Genomic DNA, 19,280 nt, shown 5'->3' with positions numbered 1-19,280 from the left:
GATAAGAACATAAGAACAAGCCAGCTGGATCAGACCAGAGTCCATCTAGTCCAGCATTCTGCTACTCGCAGTGGCCCACCAGGTGCCATTGGGAGCTCACATGCAGGATGTGAAAGCAATGGCCTGCTGCTGCTGCTGTTCCCGAGCACCTGGTCTGCTAAGGCATTTGCAATCTGAGATCAAGGAGGATCAAGATTGGTAGCCATAGATTGACTTCTCCTCCATAAATCTGTCCAAGCCCCTTTTAAAGCTATCCAGGTTAGTGGCCATCACCACCTCCTGTGGCAGCATATTCCAAACACCCATCACACGTTGCGTGAAGAAGTGTTTCCTTTTATTAGTCCTAATTCTTCCCCCGTTTGGGTTAACGCTAGTAATATGATGTGTTTGGGGTGAACATTAGTAATATCTGCACATTTGCTGTAAAAATGTAAAAGGTAAAATTGCCCAGATATTTAGATCTTTGCATTTTCTCCAGGATGATTTTCTTCTGCCGTGGGAAGTATTCTGCCATCTTTATAGAAAACTCTTCTTCGTTAGCTCTTATGCCCTCAATTGTGTAATAAATAACTGAAATGAGTCAAAATATTCTGTGTAACTTGGAGTGTCAGTTCCCGCCTAATACCCTGGAGTTTCTGTCATGTAGTAGCTAAGAGGAAAACTACACTAGATGTTTTTAAACAACTTGAGTTTGGTTTCTCCAGATCCAGCTCACTTTCAGTTCAGTCTTACAGCGGCCGCAACAGGAGCATATTTACCTCAGGGCAGAGGTGTTTGTTTAAGTTGGTGTCCTGTGTGCCACTACATTATTTCTAGGTTTTCCTCAGAAGTGATACAGGGTCAGTGGTACCCCTTGTCCCTGGGCGCCACTCTTCTGGTCATGTGGGGGTGCAAGATCGCCCCCCCATGTGACCAGGAAGTCCTGCTGCTTGTCATTTTTGCGTGCCTCGACCCATCCATGTCAGTCGAGGCGCAAAAATGATGAGGCAGCAGAACTTCCTGCTGCCTCCAAGCGCCCTCAACCTCGCCCTGGACTCCCCCCTCCCTTCCTTCTCCCCAGTGTCGGCTGGACTCCCAGCCGGCAGCCTGCAGTCTCTTCTGACCTCCTCTCTGGGCAGGCCAGAAGAGACTGCAGTCCCGGCCTCGGAGACCTGCTTTTATAAGCACTGAGGCCAGGGGTGGGGCTTGGGGAGCAGGAAGTCCCACCCCCTCCTGCTCCCCAAGCCCCCCCACCTCAGTACTCCCGGCAGGGGGAGTCTGGGGGGAGGAGGTGCCCTAGACCTTCCCCATGTCCATGGTGACATGGGAAAGGTCGAGGGCAGTGGGGGTGGAGCCTGGGAGAATCAGGGGGTGGAGCTGGGGTGGTGGGGGCAGAGCCTGGGGAGCGTCCTGGAGACAATTTGTCTCCGGGCGCCATTTACCCCTGGTACGCCTCTGTACAGGGTAGCTTCTAGTTGATTCCCAGATGTGATTCATACATCATTTCATAGTTTCCCCTGGAATTGACTTAGCGGCCTCCTATTTCCTCGCACCTAAACCTTCTAGGGCTCTTGCCTTCCCTTCATAACTTTTTCTTGGGCCAGAATGTTCCCAGTAGGGAATTTTTTACATAACTTTGGACCTGTACTTGCTCAGAATACATTTAAGCCCTTTGATAAGCATTTGTTCAATAAGAAAAACAAATGTCTGGCAAATACCATCCAAATGATTGAGACAAAAATGGAAACATTTCTTGATATCGATTTTTCATCTTCATTTCCTTCTCTTCTTAATTGCTGTCTTCACATGGAGTTTACATCACCATTTGTGAAACATCTTCTTTTGCTTGTGCCGAGTTGGCAAATGTTTCTTAGGCCGAGTAATCCCCCTGAAATAAATTGGCACTTGCTTCCAAGTAGAGTAGTTTAAACGTGTAGCATCAATAATCTCCCCCAAATGTCATACTATCGAAAGGTAATCTCATAACTGAATTCCCACATTTTGGGTGCAACAGTCAATATCAATAATAGTCCATGGTTGAAGTTACCTGTAGCCAAACTTTCAGTATGACAGAAGCTAATTTGCATGTTTTAGTGCGGAAAATACAGCACTTGTATCATTTGCATGAACATTTTTAAGCACACCTTGCAAACCATTTGGAAACCAGTGAATCTGGACTCACATTTCCAACAGAGAACTTACAAAGTTCCTCTGAACGTTGAAATGGATCAGACGTCTTTTGAAAGGTGCTGAGAGCTCCCCAGCTTTCATGGAGCAATTCAGCCATGAGAAATTCCCAGTTGGAAGCATTGTCTGCCCATGTTACATTTCGTATAGTGACACCACAGAACTGCAACAAGGTCTTCTGGTGCATGAAGAAATGTCACTGACCCACAAAGGCCCAGTTCCCAGGGCTATTTATTTTTCTTCTAAATGCCTATGAATAACCCTGACAATTCTCAATGTTTCTTGATATGTCACCATTGAGGGTTTTTCACATTCTCCTTTCTGGCAGTTTTTGTTTTCAACTGTTGCTATTTTAGCAATATTGATTAAAGTTCTCTATTTACAGAGAACTGGTCATGAAATAAAAGCAGAAATTTGATAGAGTAAATTTGACGATAGACAAATGTTGATATTATTTCCTCTCGCAAGTCCTGCTATATAATAGGTTTGGGGTTTTTTTCCTCTTCATGCTTGTTAAGTGCTCTGTAATATATTTTGTTAATTGTCATGTTAAAGAACAGCATGGGAGATTGCAATCTTTCTTTAACCTACAATTGTATGCAGCATAGAGTGAAATGTTTTTCTGTAAAGTTTTTCTGTAAAGTAAAGTTGCAGCTTGGACATTTACTGAACCCTAACCCTAACCCTGAATACTCAAAAAAACAGTTTGTCATGTAATCCAAATGTCAAACCTAACCCTGGTTTGTTTCTTCTCTACACATTGAGGATTACAAGGAAAGATTAAACTGTGGATTGTTGTTGAGTTGTTGTGTGTAGAACCATAGTTTGGTTCAGACATTGCATGACAGCATCTATGAGCCACACCCTGGTTTCACAAACTAATTGTAATAAACAATGATTTTGTGTGTTGTCTTGAACTGCCCATAGGAGTATTCTCAGACAGAATTAAAAAGCCAGCTCAAGGTCAGCTCAACCAATCATATCCATGAAAGCATACATAGAAAAAATGATTTGTTTTATTTCTGCTTACAGAGCAATAGCAAATTATAATAATAAAGATTTGCTGCTGAGTACTGGCATTAGATTGGATACTGAACAGAGTCATGTACAGGAATGATTAGATTTAGTCACTAAATATGGTTTAATCTGTTTAGACCCTTATTGGGTTTAAGACTTCAGCTGAGTTTGGATGCTGATAATATTGATTAACTAAAGAAAGTCTTGCTAAAGAAAATCAAATTAAAAATGCCCTAAATATTTATGTCTGTTTGGCTAAAGGAATGTCCAAACAGGTTTCTTGGAAATGGTTAAGCTGAAAGGTGTCAAACGGCAGTTCAGTCTTTGTACCATCATTCAGTGTTAGCCCAGGGAAAGAACATCAGAGACCAGCTGTACCAATAAATCAGAGAAGTCCAGTTACTTCGGGACTCCTTTAAAAATTCTGTGTAAGGCTTGCTTACTGGTCCAAAGTAGAGTTAGACACTTCTAAACCTGTTGACTTTGATGGACTTCGAAGGGTATAACACTGTGTAACATTACACTGCAAGAGATCTGTTTTTGTTAAACACTATGTTGCCTTTGCCCGGAATGCCTACTTTTAGCTGCACAGGACTGGGTCTGACGGACTACACTTTCGTATACCACGCAGCTAAGAAATTCAAGCACACAACCGGTAGTGCAGAAGTGTCCTAAGGAAAGCAAGTACTTTTCCCCAGGACATAGCCATGCTGAGGACAGGGAGCCAAATATTCAGGTGCATGGCCTATCTGATCCTTTCCAGCAAGGTGAAAAAATGGATAGGTTTTTGTGATGGAGCCCTTGTGAGATGTAAGAGGACCTAGTTTTTTGTACAGAACATGCATTATCTGTGATTCCAAACTATCCAAGAAGCAACCCTTAACCGCACACTGGTAAATCTCACAGGAGCCCTCACCTCCGAAGGTGTGCTTGGGGTTCAGAAACCCCTGTTCTGCTATCTTCCGGTGCCAGTAGTCCTGTCTGGTTTACCAATAAATCATACAGAAGGGAAATCCCCCGTTCATGCCTCCCTCCCCCCCAGCCTCAAGTTTTCCAGACAGCTTTGTGTCTTGACAGTATTGTCTTGACCTTCCATTTATGTGGCAAGACTTTATTTCTGAATTGCAAATTCTACCTTGTGTTCTTCCCTCCAAACCAGGATTGCAAATCAAGATTTGCCCAGAATTTGGATAGCCTGGTTTTGTGGGCAGGGAGGGAGCGGAAAGCACCACCTAGAGTCTGTGATTTAGACATGACAACAAATTGTGGTTTGCTGTGAAAGTGGAACTTTTAAATTCTTAAGCTGTGAGAAGGGAGTGAGAAGAAGCACATGAATCCAAAAAATCTTCCAGGCTTGTTTGTTTAAAATATTGTTGGTTGTTATCTCTGGTTTAACGTTCAGGGTCAGCCCATTATCTGCAGTAGAGGTTATCTGGCTCACATTTTGCAGGGCCATCATAGATTGCTGAGCAAGCGTCTGCTTTAAACCCAACATGAAGTACAAAAATAATAATTTATAAGGGGCCAGAACTCACCAAGTCCAGTTCCCTGACCAAAAGTCATTTCCTGTTAGCAGATCAGCCTATACCAGTGGTGGCGAACCTATGGCACGGGTGCCAGAGGTGGCACTCAGAGCCCTCTCTGTGGGCACGCACAAACAGAGTGCCCCCCCCCACATCTAGGCTGGCCTGGGCCGCTGGGCTTGATTATTAGCATTAAACCTAAGACAGTTTTGGGGAAGCAGTGTAGGTAACCCTGTTAAGCGCTGTTAAACCCCACTGATTTTCATGCGAAGAACTAAAGCATGATTCTTTACCTGGGAGTAAGCTCAGTTGCTGGCAATGGGGCTTGCTTCTGAGTAAACCCTCCTAGGGTCGTGATTCACCCATTGGAAGAGTTGCACGGTTGCTTCAAAGCAAAGCCACCAACTACCACCAATCTTACTCCCGAGTAATGCACGCCTTGGAGCCAACCGTTTTTTCTAAAGTAAAACCTAAGTATTCAGGTTAAGTTACTAGGTTGGCACTTTGCGATAAATAAGTGGGTTTGGGTTGCAGTTTGGGCACTCGGCGTCAAAAAGATTCACCATCACTGGCCTATACAGTCCTGACCTTTGTGTGCCACAAGCAAAATGCAGGTACCGTTCCAAATGGGATTTGGCAGTGTGGATAGCTCCAAATGATAAAAGCAAAAAAAAAGCAGTCCAGAGGCTGCCAAGAAAGGTGGCTCTTGGAGTCTGAAGCAGTCCAAGCAAAAGTATATTTCCCATTCCTAAAGACTGTTTCCTAGGTAAACGAAACACAAGTCACTGGAGCATATCTAAAATGCAATCCCTCTTTATAACCATTCATGTTGACAACCCTTCAGATGGTGTTCCAATTTTTTCTCCCCCAGCTCACTGTAAAGTGCTTTCATGCCTGACAGGTACAAGAACATAGGTAGGCTAAATGGTTGCCAGGCTCTTGTTTCAGCTGAGGTCAAAAGAATGACAGTGGGATGGCTGGCTGCTTTTTCAACGGGAACAGCATAGACAGCCGCAAGTTGGATCCTTTGCTTCCTCCATGTTTCTGAGCCCAACTGCAGTGCCAGTGAATACAGTGTGTGGGGACATCTCACTGGAAATCTAACGGCCGAGATGTATACTGGAGTGCCTGTGTTCAGGAAAGAGTCAAAAGAGGAAGAACTGTAGGAGAAAGAGTTTGGATTTATACCCTGCTTTTCTCAACCGTAAGGAATCTCAAAAGTGGTTTACAAACTCCTTCCCTTCCTCTCCCTTCTTCTACTTGTGAGGCAAGTGGGGCCGAGAGAGTTCAGAGAAAAATGTGACTGGGGCAAGGTCACCTAGCAAGCTTCATGTAGAAAAATAAGGGAACAAACCTGGTTCGCCAGATAAGAGTCCGCTGCTCATGTGAAGGAGTGGGGAATCAAACCCAGTTCTTTAGATTGGATTCCACTGCTCTTAACCACTACGCCACGCTGGCTAGTAGTATGCCATATGACCCTGTTTCCCCCTCACCATTGGGCATTCTTTTTCCTGCTTTGTTATTACTTGCCCCGAGGGAATCATGGCATGATATCCCTTCCTGCTTTGTACCCAGAAGTGACATCTGCAGCAACTGCACAGTTGCTGTTGCTGTGATGTCACTACTAGGTCAAAAACTGGAAATAACATAAATTACCTGGAATCAACCCCAGTTCTCCAGATTAGAACCCACCACTTTTAACCACTATACCAGGGGTCTGCGACCTGCGGCTCTCCAGATGTTCATGGACTACAAATCTCATCAGCCCCTGCCAGCATGGCCAATTGTAGTCCATGAACATCTGGAGAGCCGCAGGTTGCAGACCCCTGCACTATACCATGCTGGCTCTCAGGTTTTCCAACAGGCGTAGCCTTCACCAGACACATGTCATCCGAGACAGAATTGGCCCACTGCAGGCTGGAAAATCATCAGCCTTGTAAGAAAATTTCCCTACCATTTTGGCCTGACTTGGATTGCACTCCCCCAGATCAGTAAGACTCAAGAAGCTGCTCCCATTAAAAGAAAGAATCTCCCCACATCTCATCATATTGCATGGTCATTTCAGTCCTGGCTATTGTGAGCAGTTTTCTTGGGCTGGGGCCCCTTGGAAGGATTTTGAAGATTTTGGACACTCGTATCTAGTGCTTCTTTCAGGGATCAAATTCTTTCGTCTCATCCTCACAGTCCACACATTCAAAGACTTCAGGCAGTGCTGAAGTCCCATCCATCCATTGCTCAGCTTGCCGCTGATTCCCTATGTCAAGAAATAGTTTCCTATTTATTTATTTCAGAACTACTTGAGAGGATAGCAACTGTACCGCCATATATTACAAGGATGGCACATTCTAATAAAATACCATTGATATTTTCTGATGCATTACAGATGTCATTTTTTGACAGTTTCAGTGTGTTTGTCTTCTTATGAAGCTCTCCGAGTGACCAGTTGCAGGAATTGTCCTAATTGATTCTCTAGTTCTGTACTTAGGTTTCTTATTGTACTGGATACTGATTTTTTTTTCAAATTACTCATGAACAAATGAGACAAAAAAAAGATAATTTGTGTTATAACCTAATAAAAGCTGTTTACATGGGTTCTTATGAACATCCGAAGGATTGAGTGAACATTCTTATGAACATCCAAAGGAGCAGCAGTGGCGTAGGAGGTTAAGAGCTCGTGTATCTAATCTGGAGGAACCGGGTTTGATTCCCAGCTCTGCCGCCTGAGCTGTGGAGGCTTATCTGGGGAATTCAGATTAGCCTGTACACTCCCACACACGCCAGCTGGGTGACCTTGGGCTAGTCCTGCAGCTTCTCGAGGCTCTCTCAGCTCCCACCCACTTCACAGGGTGTTTGTTGTGAGGGTGAAGGGCAAGGAGATTGTCAGCCCCTTTGAGTCTCCTACAGGAGAGAAAGGGGGAATATATAACCAAACTCTTCTTCTTCTTCTTCTTCTTCTTCTTCTCTTCTTCTTCTTTCTCTTCTTTCTTCTTCTTTCTTCTTCTTCTTCTTTCTTCTCTTCTTCTTCTTCTTCTTCTTCTTCTTTCTTCTTCTCGAGCTCCTCTCAGCCTCCATCTATCTTCACAGGGTGTTTGTTGTGAGGGGTGAAGGGCAAGGAGATTGTAAGCCCCTTTGAGTCTCCTGCAGGAGAGAAAGGGGGATATAAATCCAAACTCTTCTTCTTCTTCTTCTTCTTCTTCTTCTTCTTCTTCTTCTTCTTCTTCTTCTTCTTCTTCTTCTTCTTCTTCTTCTTCTTCTTCTTCTTCTTCTTCTTCTTCTTCTTCTTCTTCTTCTTCAGCTAGCTGACTGCTTCTTCTCGGCGGGCTCTCTCCCGGCCCCATCTGCACCTCACAGGATTGTTTATTTGTGAGGGGGAAAGGGCAAGGAGATTGTAAGCCCCTTTGAGTCTCCTACAGGAGAGAAAGGGGGGATATAAATCCAAACTACTCCTCCTCCTCCTCCTCCTCCTCTTCTTCTTCTTTTTCTTGTTCTTCTTATTCTTAATTGTGATCAGTAACTGAATACCATAACTGAGTTTTTCTTTTCTTCTCTCCCTTACCAGATGAGGATAGGGATTCACTCAGGATCAGTTCTGGCGGGAGTTGTTGGTGTAAGAATGCCAAGATACTGTCTTTTTGGTAACAACGTCACTCTAGCAAGCAAATTTGAATCGGGAAGCCACCCGCGCCGCGTCAATGTCAGCCCGACAACATACCAGTAAGTCTTCATGAGCCTTTCTTTGAATGTTGCTTTAACTTTATATATTTTTCATTTAAAAAAAAACTCTTTATGTATTTTAAAAATATATATGAACATGTAACAAACATGTAACAAATGTGTAAAATGATGAAATAAAACTACAGATCTCAAAATACAAAAAGGTAACCCATGACCAAAGGAGACTAAAGAGATAAAGGGTAAATAAGAAGGTAAGCTATCAAATGTTATATGGGCAAAAATATGCTTGTACAGCAATTTTTTGTGAAATGTGAAGTTTGGGATCAAAGTATATACCTGCTTATATGAGCATGGTTAATTCTTTCAAGAGTCTAATTGGAATTTTGTTCTATACAATCCCATATGCGTGAATCCCATCTGGAAATTACAGTGTTTCGCAACCACCTAGTAAGCACTGAATATATTGCTGCTAAACTACTGTGGCATCACAATCCATATGAAGAAGAGGAAAAAGAAGAGTTTGGATTTATATCCCCCTTTCTCTCCTGCAGGAGACTCAAAGGGGCTTACAGTCTCCTTGCCCTTCCCCTCTCACAACAAACACCCTCTGTGGTAGGGGGGCCTGAGAGAGCTCCAAGAAGCTGTGACTAGCCTGAGGTCACCCAGCTGGCATGTGTGGGAGTGTACAGGCTAATCTGAATTCCCCAGATAAGCCTCCACAGCTCAGGCGGCAGAGCGGAGAATCAAACCCGGTTCCTCCAGATTAGATACACGAGCTCTTAACCTCCTACGCCACTGCTGCTCCTAGGATGAGGAAGAGCTGGGTTCAAGTCCCCACTTGAAGCCACAAAGCTCTCCCACCAGTCCAGTCCAGTTTTGAGAAGACTGACATCCTACTCTTTCTTTTCTGTAGCAGTGTGGGATCAGTGGCTTTACTCAGGAGGTGTTTCCTCCTGAGAAGAGCTGTGGCTCAATGAAAGAGCTTTGCAGGCACGAGGTCCCAGGTTCAGTCCCTGGCATCTGCAGTTAAAGTGGACCAGGCAGTAGGTGATGTGGAAAACTTCTGCCTAAGACCCTGGAGCAGTGGTGGGATCCAAAAATTTTAGTAACAGGTTCCCTCGCCAGCCCCCCTCAGCAAAGGGAGCAGAGGTGTACCTTGGCAAACCTGAGCCCTGGGCAAAACCTGAGTTGGATGCCCCCCCATGGGCAGCCACCCCACCATGACCCCCCCCCCCAAATTTTTTTGCACCAGGTCATTTCTAAATCATCATCACATTATAGAAAATGCCCCAACTCACAAATCTGAACACAGCAATGGTGAAACACACAGGTTCTTTGATAGAGACTGGTGAGATAAAAGGTATGAAAGGCTGAGAATCCATGAATTACAGAACCTGACAGGGATTAACCCAGTTCAGGGAGTTACGTTATTAGTTGCAATTGCTATATGGAACCTTCACGTTCAAAGGCAGTATGCCTCTCGGGTAGGCGAGGGCATGGAGATGGAAAAGCGGACCCAATTAGTAACCCCTTCTCGGCACAAACAAATAATTAGTAACCCACTCTCAGGAACTGGTGAGAACCTGCTGGATCCCACCTCTGCCCTGGAGAGTTACTGCCAGTCCAAGTAGACAGTACTGACCTTGAGGGACCAACAGCTTGATACTTTATAAGGCAGCTTCATGTGTGTTCTCACCTATACCAAAACACAGGCGAAAATCACTTGCAGCTCACTTACTCAGAAGTCCCATTGAACTCAACAAGACAGACTTTTGGCGTACGTCATGTTTAGCGTGGCGTTGTTCAGATTCCCGGTGGGCAAAGGACTGACCTGCCATTTACAGAGGCCTCTGATTGCCGTACACAAGCCAGACCACAGTGCCTTCGGCAATCACAGTTCAATTATGTAAAGACATCACTGCATTTTTTTAACTGATTTTAAAAGGAAATGCCTGTTCAGGTTTTGATTGATTGGGCAAACAGTCTGTTGCTTTGATTGATTCTTACACGCTCGTTCCTTGATGAGGAGATTGGCCTCTCGTCTCTGTTTTTCTGCAGTTTGGGGGCAAGTGGCTCGGCTCTGACTTTCAGCATTGTTCACCTGCTCCTATCTGTTTTTGCATTTTAACAGCGCCGAGTGTCCCGGCATTTATGGTTCCCTGTACATCGCCATGTAAATGAAAGCTTATGTAATTTTCTTCAGCAGGGGACGTGGCTGTGCTAGAATATAAAGCAGCAAGAGGTTGCAGTTTTGGGAGGAAAGTAATTAAAAACTGGTGGAAGGAATGAAGCACATTTAGCTTCAGACAGAAATCAGGCAACCGGAGAGGAAGCAGAGTTCCTCAAAGGAACAGCCCAGCATATCAAAGCAGGATTTATAGTGAAATTGTCAAGGACAGATCGTGATGGATGATGAGCAAAGGAACAGAGATCTGGAAATGCAAAGTAGTTCGGGGTGCAGTTGGCCGGGAGATGGATTTTGTCTCCGCAAATGGTGCTTTCAACATCTAGTGTCAAATAAGTGTGGGAAGGGGACTGATCAGCCATTCTACGATAAAATATTTTAAAACGTTGCCTCCGTGCTCAAACTTCCTGCATCAAACTGGTATTTTGTGGCTGATTGCCAGAAATCAGAATTTGATTTGTGCTGTTGGAGCTTGAGCTCCATTGTTTTAAAAAAAATGTTTATCTGAACTAAGTAGTGCACATAAACTTGCACACCATTGACCTCAGGGAATTTGGAAAGGCATAACTCAACCTGGAGTTGCACTGTTACAGTGCAATCCACAGGGAGGTAGCTTCGTGGCAGCCACTGATGGCACAGCTGCACCATCCTCAAAGAGGATTCAGGTGCCATGGGAAGGGGGAAACACCCAATTGAGCAAAATTACTTACGCCACACCTGGCAGAGGAGGTGTTTGGAAGCCAACTAATATCGGCTCCTCCCCCAGGAATGTCTCTGGCCTGCCCCAAGCCATGCTAGTGTGGGCTCCTGTGCTGGAGAAGTGCTGGCGCAGTGGCAGTTTCTAAAGTTTATGTGCCACTGAGCCACACAGCGCCCTGCCACCAGGGCATTTCTTTCCTCCACAGGTGTATTTGCCCTTTATGCCAACTGAGTGGGCACCTGCATTGGCGCAACCCTGCCTCACCTCCAGTAATCAATTCGCTGCCACCTCCCCGCCCCTCTGATTGCTGCATCCATTTTTCAAATACATTAAACAATTATTCTTGAGCGCTGGAAAATTCTTGTTGGACAATTTCTCTTTTGAAATGAGTGAACTGCTTTTTAAAGCAGTATTTTGCCCACTCAGAATGTATAAGATGAACTTCTTAATGTAAACATTACAGCATTAGAGAGGAATAATTCCCATGTGCATTGTGGACAGCCCTGATCTGGATAGCCCAGGCTAGACTTATCTCATCAGATTTCAGAAGCTAAGCAGGGTTGGCCCCAACTAGTATTTGAGTGGGAGACCTTCAAGGAATACCAGAGACATGACATGGAGTCAGACAATGTCAAACCACCTCTGAATGTCTTTTGCCTTAAAAACCCTACGGGGGTCACAAGTCCGCGTATAAATACTGTGGATATTTATTTTTCCAAGCATATATTATTTACGGCAGTGGCATGAAAAAAACTCTTATAAATTGTGTTTGAGTTGTATTCACTATCCCAGGCTAAATCCCATTGTTCATCAACAACAATAACAAAATCTGTTTTTGGTGACTGATGTCAGTAAATACCCAAAGCCCTGATACAAATTTTCACATGAAAGGGTTTTGTTATTGGTTTTGTTGTTGAATGATCCCCTTCCCCATTTTTGCATCGTTAATAATTATTACCACTACTGTGGAATGTTATCAAGTCATTTTTCCATGAAATGAAGGCGGGCCCATATCTCTCTAGAATCTAGAACCATGAACAATCCTTCCTTAAATCAGCATTCCGGAGGCATGGCCAGGAGCGGAGCCAATATTAGTTTGCTCCCACCCGGCCTTTGCATACTGGAAGGCCAGTGCCAGGGATGGCATAAGCCCATAGACCCCAAGGGAGGGCTTTTCACCAGCGGGGATGCTTTTTTTTGCTTTTCCCCTCCTTGAACCACCAAGGAGTGGCTCTGGAGGTAGAGGAGCGGTGCCATACCCATGCTGTGTCCCGCTGCCAGGGGCTTTGGATTGGGTTTCCCAAGTAACTGATGTTGTCCATGTTTATTATTTATGATGATGAACACTGTTAAATAATTCAGCATTATGAAGTTTAACATACTTTGTAAACATAGTGCTAACCCTATTATAACTGTATAAGGCTTTACAAAAAAAATTAAACTCCACATTTTCTTTAGTACCAGATTTGTGTTTTATACTTCAATTTTTTTCTACCTCTCAGAGGGCAAAAACTAATATATATGTGCTAAGGTAGCAGTTATTTTCTGCTCGCTCTCTCTTCAATATTTGGATGAATTTGTAATTTTGCTTATAGAAAACCTAGGTGATTATACTTTTAAATCTGTCAGACTGTATAATTTTATATGTTAAATAAGGTATAAATTATGCATTTTGTATTATTATAGCAGTAAAATAAGTTCAGTTTTGATAAGAAAGTAGTTTTATTTATAGCAGAGGTTTTTTTTTCTTTTACATCTTTAATTGAGCGGGACCGATAGGGTTGCCAATTCAGGATTGGGAAATTCCTGGGTATTTGGAGGTGGACCCTAGGCAGAGTGAGATTTTGGGAGACATCAGCCGGGTAGAATGCCATATTCAGCCCAATCCCCAGGCAGCCAGGGATAGCACTGCTGTGACACACGCACACGCACACGCACACGCACACGCACGCACACACACACCCTATTACCTCCAGTACTCCACTATTTTCTGGCAGTGTGGGGAGGTAGAAAAGCCACCCCCCCAAAAAAAACCCTACCACCAGAAAGCCCTCCATAGGGCTTAATGGATCTACGCCACCCTTTGCTGTAGCACCACCAACCACAAAGCCAGGATGGACGCCAAATAACATCAGCTACACCCTTGGAAATACCCTTGCCATTGTGGAGCTGAGGGGCGACTGGCTGCTGGCACCTTTGTCCCCTCTGCTGACACAGGTGCCCCTTGCCCTGGCAGAGGGGGCAAATGGATCAGCACGCTCTGCTGCCTCTCCCTAAATACATTTGGGTCCCACATCTGGATTGGGCTTCACCTTCTAAATCATCCATTGTCTCCAGGGGAACTAGTCTCTGGAGGTCAATTGTAATTCTGGGAGATCTTCAACCCTACCTGGCATTTGGCAGCCATGGGCGACCAGGAGGTACTGTCTTAACAGAGTCATCATAGAAGATGGTTCTGATATAGAATTGAACTGGCTTTCCCTCAGTTTTCTGGTACAAAGGATTTCATTGTGCAGAGATGATAGAACTCTGAATACATAGACAGTGATAGCCAGTCATGTTTTGTAGGGGAATTCAGGTTCCTCAATATCTGAAGGCCAGACCAAAAACAGACACAGAGGATAGCCTTGAGAAATTTATTGTATATCGATACGCAAGGAGGAGTCCGTCCCACCAAGGTGGCTGGAGAAAGCATTTCTCACTCTTCTGCAGATTTCATTTGCATTTTATAGCAAGAGATAAACAACAACAGCGCTTTCATAAAATCCTTGCAACAAATGAAATTTGGGCAGCGATTAATGTGTGTCTCTGTCTCCTGTAAAATGTTGGTATTGTCCAGGTTTTGCCCAGCTTTACCCAAACTCAAAATACAGATTGATCTGTTTAATCATTAACCCTTGTTTCTGCATGCAAGCAAGCTCAGAAGCAGAACTGTAGATGCGGCAAACGTATTATAGGTTACTGCAGATAGCGACAGTCTGATGACTAACATTGGTCAGCTTAGAGGCGTGGCTTTTCTTAGGCCTGTTTTTGTAAGTTTTCTTGTAAGTTTTTATTTCCTCTCCTGACAGTTTCAGTACTAAAAGTTCAGGATTTGTGTGATGCTGGGTCCCCCCCCCCCCCATTTTTGTGTGCTGCTTTGAACAGGTTTCAGATCTCTTCCTAGTCCTGTTTAACAGGCTACTACATATAAGCTGTTAACTTATATGTTAGTTAAACAACTGTTAGCTGTTTAACAGGCTACTACATATAAGCTGTTACAGACCAGGTGCTCGGGAGCAGCAGCAGCAGAAGGCCCTTGCTTTCACCTCCTGCATGTGAGCTCCCAAAGGCACCTGGTGGGCCACTGCGAGTAGCAGAGAGCTGGACTAGATGGACTCTGGTCTGATCCAGCTGGCTTGTTCTTATGTTCTTATGTTCTTAACTTTGATATCTCCTATACCAGTGGTGGCGAACCTTTGGCACTCCAGATGTTATGGACTACAATTCCCATGTCCATAACATCTGGAGTGCCAATTCCCATGTCCATAACATCTGGAGTGCCAAAGGTTCGCCACCACGGTCCTATACAAAGACTCTTCTAGTCAAAGGGGAGAGCTTGATGAGAACTTGGATCAGGGACTTCTGCACAGCAGTCCTATAGAATTATCTAACTTCTGAGGTCTGATCTTAGAATGATGCTAGGGTTGCTGAGCCAAGTCTGGCAACTGATTAAAGAGTTGGGAATAGGGGCATGGTGGATGATATCACTTCTGGAGAAAATCTGAAAGTGACAATGGTAGTTCTAGGAATCACTGAAACCTCTACGGGAAAACAGTAATCTTTCTAGTGATTCCTAGAGCTACTTCCATCACTTCCTCATAAGTGACTTCATCATACTGGCGATGCTGGTCAATTTTTTCTTCTTTTTCTCACTACCATTGCGGAGCGGTGGCAGGCAGTGGGAGCGCAAGGCAACGAGGTGAGGTGGGGGAGGCTGCCCAGGCCTGACCGGTGTGTTTGCTGGAGCCTACTTGCTATTTCCTCAAAGCAAAGAACCAATCCTAGGTTTCTTCCACCTCATTGGTGGAGGAGGTGTTTCTGAAGAGTCCAACAAGCCTGTAAGATGGAGCTATTCCACCGGGCTTTGGGGGGGGGGGGCTGGCCGCGGTTCTACCGCCCCCCACTGAGGCTGCATGTTTTTCCATCCTGGCTGGGCCCTGATTCCATCTTGGGCCCTGCCTTCCCCCTCCCTCTCTGGCCTTTAGATCGGGCGCCTATTTTTAACAACTTCTGTTGTTTTAATTTGTATTTATTCCTAGTAATTGCTGCTTAAGTTTTAATGGGTTTAAGTTATATTTTTGTACTGATTTGCTGTCGTTGAGAACAGCTATATTGTGAGCCCTTCGGGGGTGAGGCGGCCTATAAATCTAACAAATAAATAAATAAAACATTTGTGTCTACAGGAATACCTCTTTAAATGTAGGTGTCTTCATCATAGGAAGATGCTTGGCTTGAACCTCCCAAAATTTTGTGAGTGATCTCAACCCTCATGGCAGCCATTTTATGATTGTTACTGTTCCTCTGTACGGTGTTATCCACTCAGTGTTTTCAAAATTACAAAAGTGCCCACAGGCTCAACAGGGTTGCGGGACCCCGCTTCTAGGCCATACACAGACAATACAAACATGTTCTTACATTTGATTTTGCCAATAACGATTCTTGCTGTATTATTTTGAGGCTACAAAAGGTCAGAAACCTTCATATAACATTTGTGGATTGCAGCACATCTCTTGAAAAGTGGCTGTCTAGTTGTGATGGCAAGGATCTGGGGATCTCCAAAAATGTAAGTGCTCAGCGCCACCGTCAGTAATGCACACTGTAACAATCAGCCACAACTTCTATCTCCCTGCTGTCAGGACTTGCTTCTGTGTTTGGATTGGTCCTGGTAGATGAAAGCAAGTATGCAAATACTGTATTTGCAGGAAACGCTGCCTTTTATCTGCAGCTTGCTATAAAGCTAAAGGAAGTGGAGCTTTTTAATTGAGCACGCTGGAGGACTTAATCTTAAAATGCCCTCTCTTCACTTACGTGTGTTTAATATATGCAGTACCAGGACTACCTTTGTAAACAACCTATGCCTGTTGAAATAAAAAATAGAAAGACACGATGCAAGGAACTGCCTGTCTAAACAACCAGCCAGTGAGCTGTGAAACTGAAGTAATTGCTTGTTTTCAAGATAATTCCTCTGCTTTTTTGCAACTATGTGAATAATGGAGTTAGTCAATGGAAATTAATGGATTGGCTCTCTACAATACTTACATTGAGCCCCTCCCCACCACCACAGACAGTTCTTGACTGGCATGAATATGAGCAATTGTCATGAACCAAGTCTTTCTCTCTTTCACGAGTCTGGGGAGGTTCACTTGCAGTATTTACATTAAACGTGCATCCTGCTTTTCTTACACTGAGCTTAGAGTAGCATTTGGGCCTAGGGTTGCAGCTGGCAGGGGCTGGGAAACTGGTACAGGGCGGCATGACGTGCACCATGATATCACCTCTGGGGAAGCCCAAAATTGATGTCATATCATTCTAGGAGTCACCAGAAACATTGTGGTAAAACGATAGTGTTTCCATCAGTCCCTAGAGTTACATGATGTTGATTCTGGTTTTGTCTTAAAACTGTGTGGTTCTGCACGTCACACTAACTTTAAAAAAAATCCTGCCACAGCTGATAAACATGCATGTTTGCTTGCTTGTTTGTTTGTTTGTTTGTTAGATTTATAGGCCGCCTCACCCCCGAAGGGCTCGAGGCGGCTCACAATATAGCTGTTCTCAGTGACAGCATATAAATACAAAAATATAGTTTAACCCCATTAAAATCCTAATAGCAGCAGTTACTTTAAATAAATACAAATTACGAACAACAGAAGTTGTTAGAAACAGGTGCCCGATCTAGAGGCCAGGGAGGGAGGGGGAAAGGCAGGGCCTAAGATGGAGTCCAGGCCCAGCCAGAATGGAGCCCCCAGCTCATCATGGAGCCCCCAGCTCAATGGTAGTACATCTATTATTATTATTATTATTATTGATACAAAACAGTTATACACAGCAAACAAGATCAATATGCTGGATTTTGTATTACATCACACGTCGGACACTTCCCAAGCATCTAGGACTGTGTGATGTATCGACGAATAATGCGTGCAGAGCCGAGTAGGGTGGCCTTTTGCAGCTGACATATGGTGATTTTGTCAGCGCCAATTGTTTTTAAGTGCCGTTCAAGATCTTTAGGCACTGCACCCAGTCATTACCCGATCACTGCTGGGACCACCTGTACTGGTTTGTGCCAGAGTCTTTATGGTTCAATCCGCCGTCCACCATTATACGTGTAAGTTTTTCCAGTTGCTTCTCAGTAGTCCATAACAGCCTTTAGGAATTTACCAGCATCAACTATCCACATCAACATTATTATTATTATTATTATTATTATTACTACTACTACTACTACTACTACTACTACTACTACTACTACTACTACTACTACTACTACTACTAATAATAATAATAATAATAATAATAATAATAATAATAATAATAATAATAATAATAAATTAGTATACTGCCCCATCCCCGGAGGGCTCTGGGCGGTGTACAACATAATTGGCATAAAATATAAATAACAAGAGGAGCGAGTAGGTAACAACAAATAAATAATACCTAACATTAAGAACTCAGCCCCATAAACTCTAGAATATTAATTTAAAACAGCGATGTATGAACTGACCTATAGTGACTTGCCTCTGGGCAAGCAGAATTTGCAGCATTCAGACTCAGCATTATTCACTGTTCTGTATGCTCATCATGCTATCACGTTATCCCGAGGCAACTCAAATGCTGCAATCCAAATCCTGTTTATGATACTAGGCCTAAGTACAATTATGTTTTATCCCAGGAGACTGCTATTTCTCCCATTGGAGAATCCCATGTACCAGTGTGCTACACATGTTTCCACAATGTAGCAAATACCAAGTCCCCAAAGGTCCCTTACAGTCTAGAAAATGGCATGGGGAATGAGATCTAGACCCCTTTCTCCATGCCCCATGGTCCTGATCCAGATCAGATCCACATGAGCCTGGGAACAACAGAACTTCAGAATACTTCTCTTTATCCAGCTTGGAGATGTTCACAGGGAAAACTTAGTTCATACATACATGTAAGCCAACTCATCTCTCATCGCTAAGTTGTTTCATGTTTCGTGATGTCCTAGAGCTCAGTTCATGAACTGACTCCACTAAAAAGCATTGCCCTTCAGGTGATTCCATGGTCATTTCTGTAGCCTGTGATTAGTGACAACCTATTTGCATGTATTGTCCAGCGACACACACATGTGGATGAGAACATTACAGAATGGTGCACAAAAACTCAAGGTTGTAAGCAGCCATGATGTCGATGGTACTAAGAACAAGTTCACTGTTTAATTTATCTCATAATTTTGGGGTGGGGGTTGACTTATGCCCCCCACACACAAGTGAACAGCTGTGTCTGTTACAAGCAGAGCAGTTCCCTCTGACCAGTATTGTTATACCTGCTCAGTGGTCCAAGCTGATTTTCAGTGTCATAACATAGCGTAAGCAGAGGAGTCATTGCAACCCTTTGCTCCCAGGACAGAGGTGGAATCTCCAGGGACAGTTGCAGAGAAATGATCCCCTGTTCTTTGACGTTTGTGAGCAGGACTGAGGGGCGGAGTTGGGGAAAGAATCACCTTTCTAGGCTGCCTGGTATTTTTCCAGCCTGCCTACTCATCAGTCTGATGAATGTTGTGAATGCTTGTATGTCACCTCTGTTCATATATAATATAAAAGCTAGATTCAGATGAGAAGTTATCTTATTGTAAGCACTCATCAGATTTCACATAATAATCACATTTTAAAAAGACCTTTAGTAGCCTTCTGTGTCTTTAGTTTTCCTGTGCTGGAAGTAAAGAGTTTAAAAATATAAATATAACATTTGCTGTTTCCTAGCAACAGCACTGAAC

The 19,280-nt window shown here is 43.8% G+C and overlaps 1 protein-coding gene across 1 annotated transcript in view; it reads left to right on the top strand.

Moving 5' to 3' along the window:
- Nucleotides 1-19,280, top strand: part of GUCY1A2 (guanylate cyclase 1 soluble subunit alpha 2) — a 201,113-nt gene that overhangs the window by 169,167 nt on the left and 12,666 nt on the right. Inside the window, exon 7 of the mRNA XM_048494034.1 lies at nt 8,266-8,420. Coding sequence (XP_048349991.1) covers nt 8,266-8,420 — 155 coding nt within the window. The remainder of the gene's footprint in view (nt 1-8,265; nt 8,421-19,280) is intronic.

The sequence above is a fragment of the Sphaerodactylus townsendi genome, linkage group LG04 (genome assembly GCF_021028975.2).
Source record: "Sphaerodactylus townsendi isolate TG3544 linkage group LG04, MPM_Stown_v2.3, whole genome shotgun sequence".
Lineage (NCBI taxonomy): Eukaryota > Metazoa > Chordata > Lepidosauria > Squamata > Sphaerodactylidae > Sphaerodactylus > Sphaerodactylus townsendi.
This window is presented reverse-complemented; position numbering and strand designations above follow the sequence as displayed.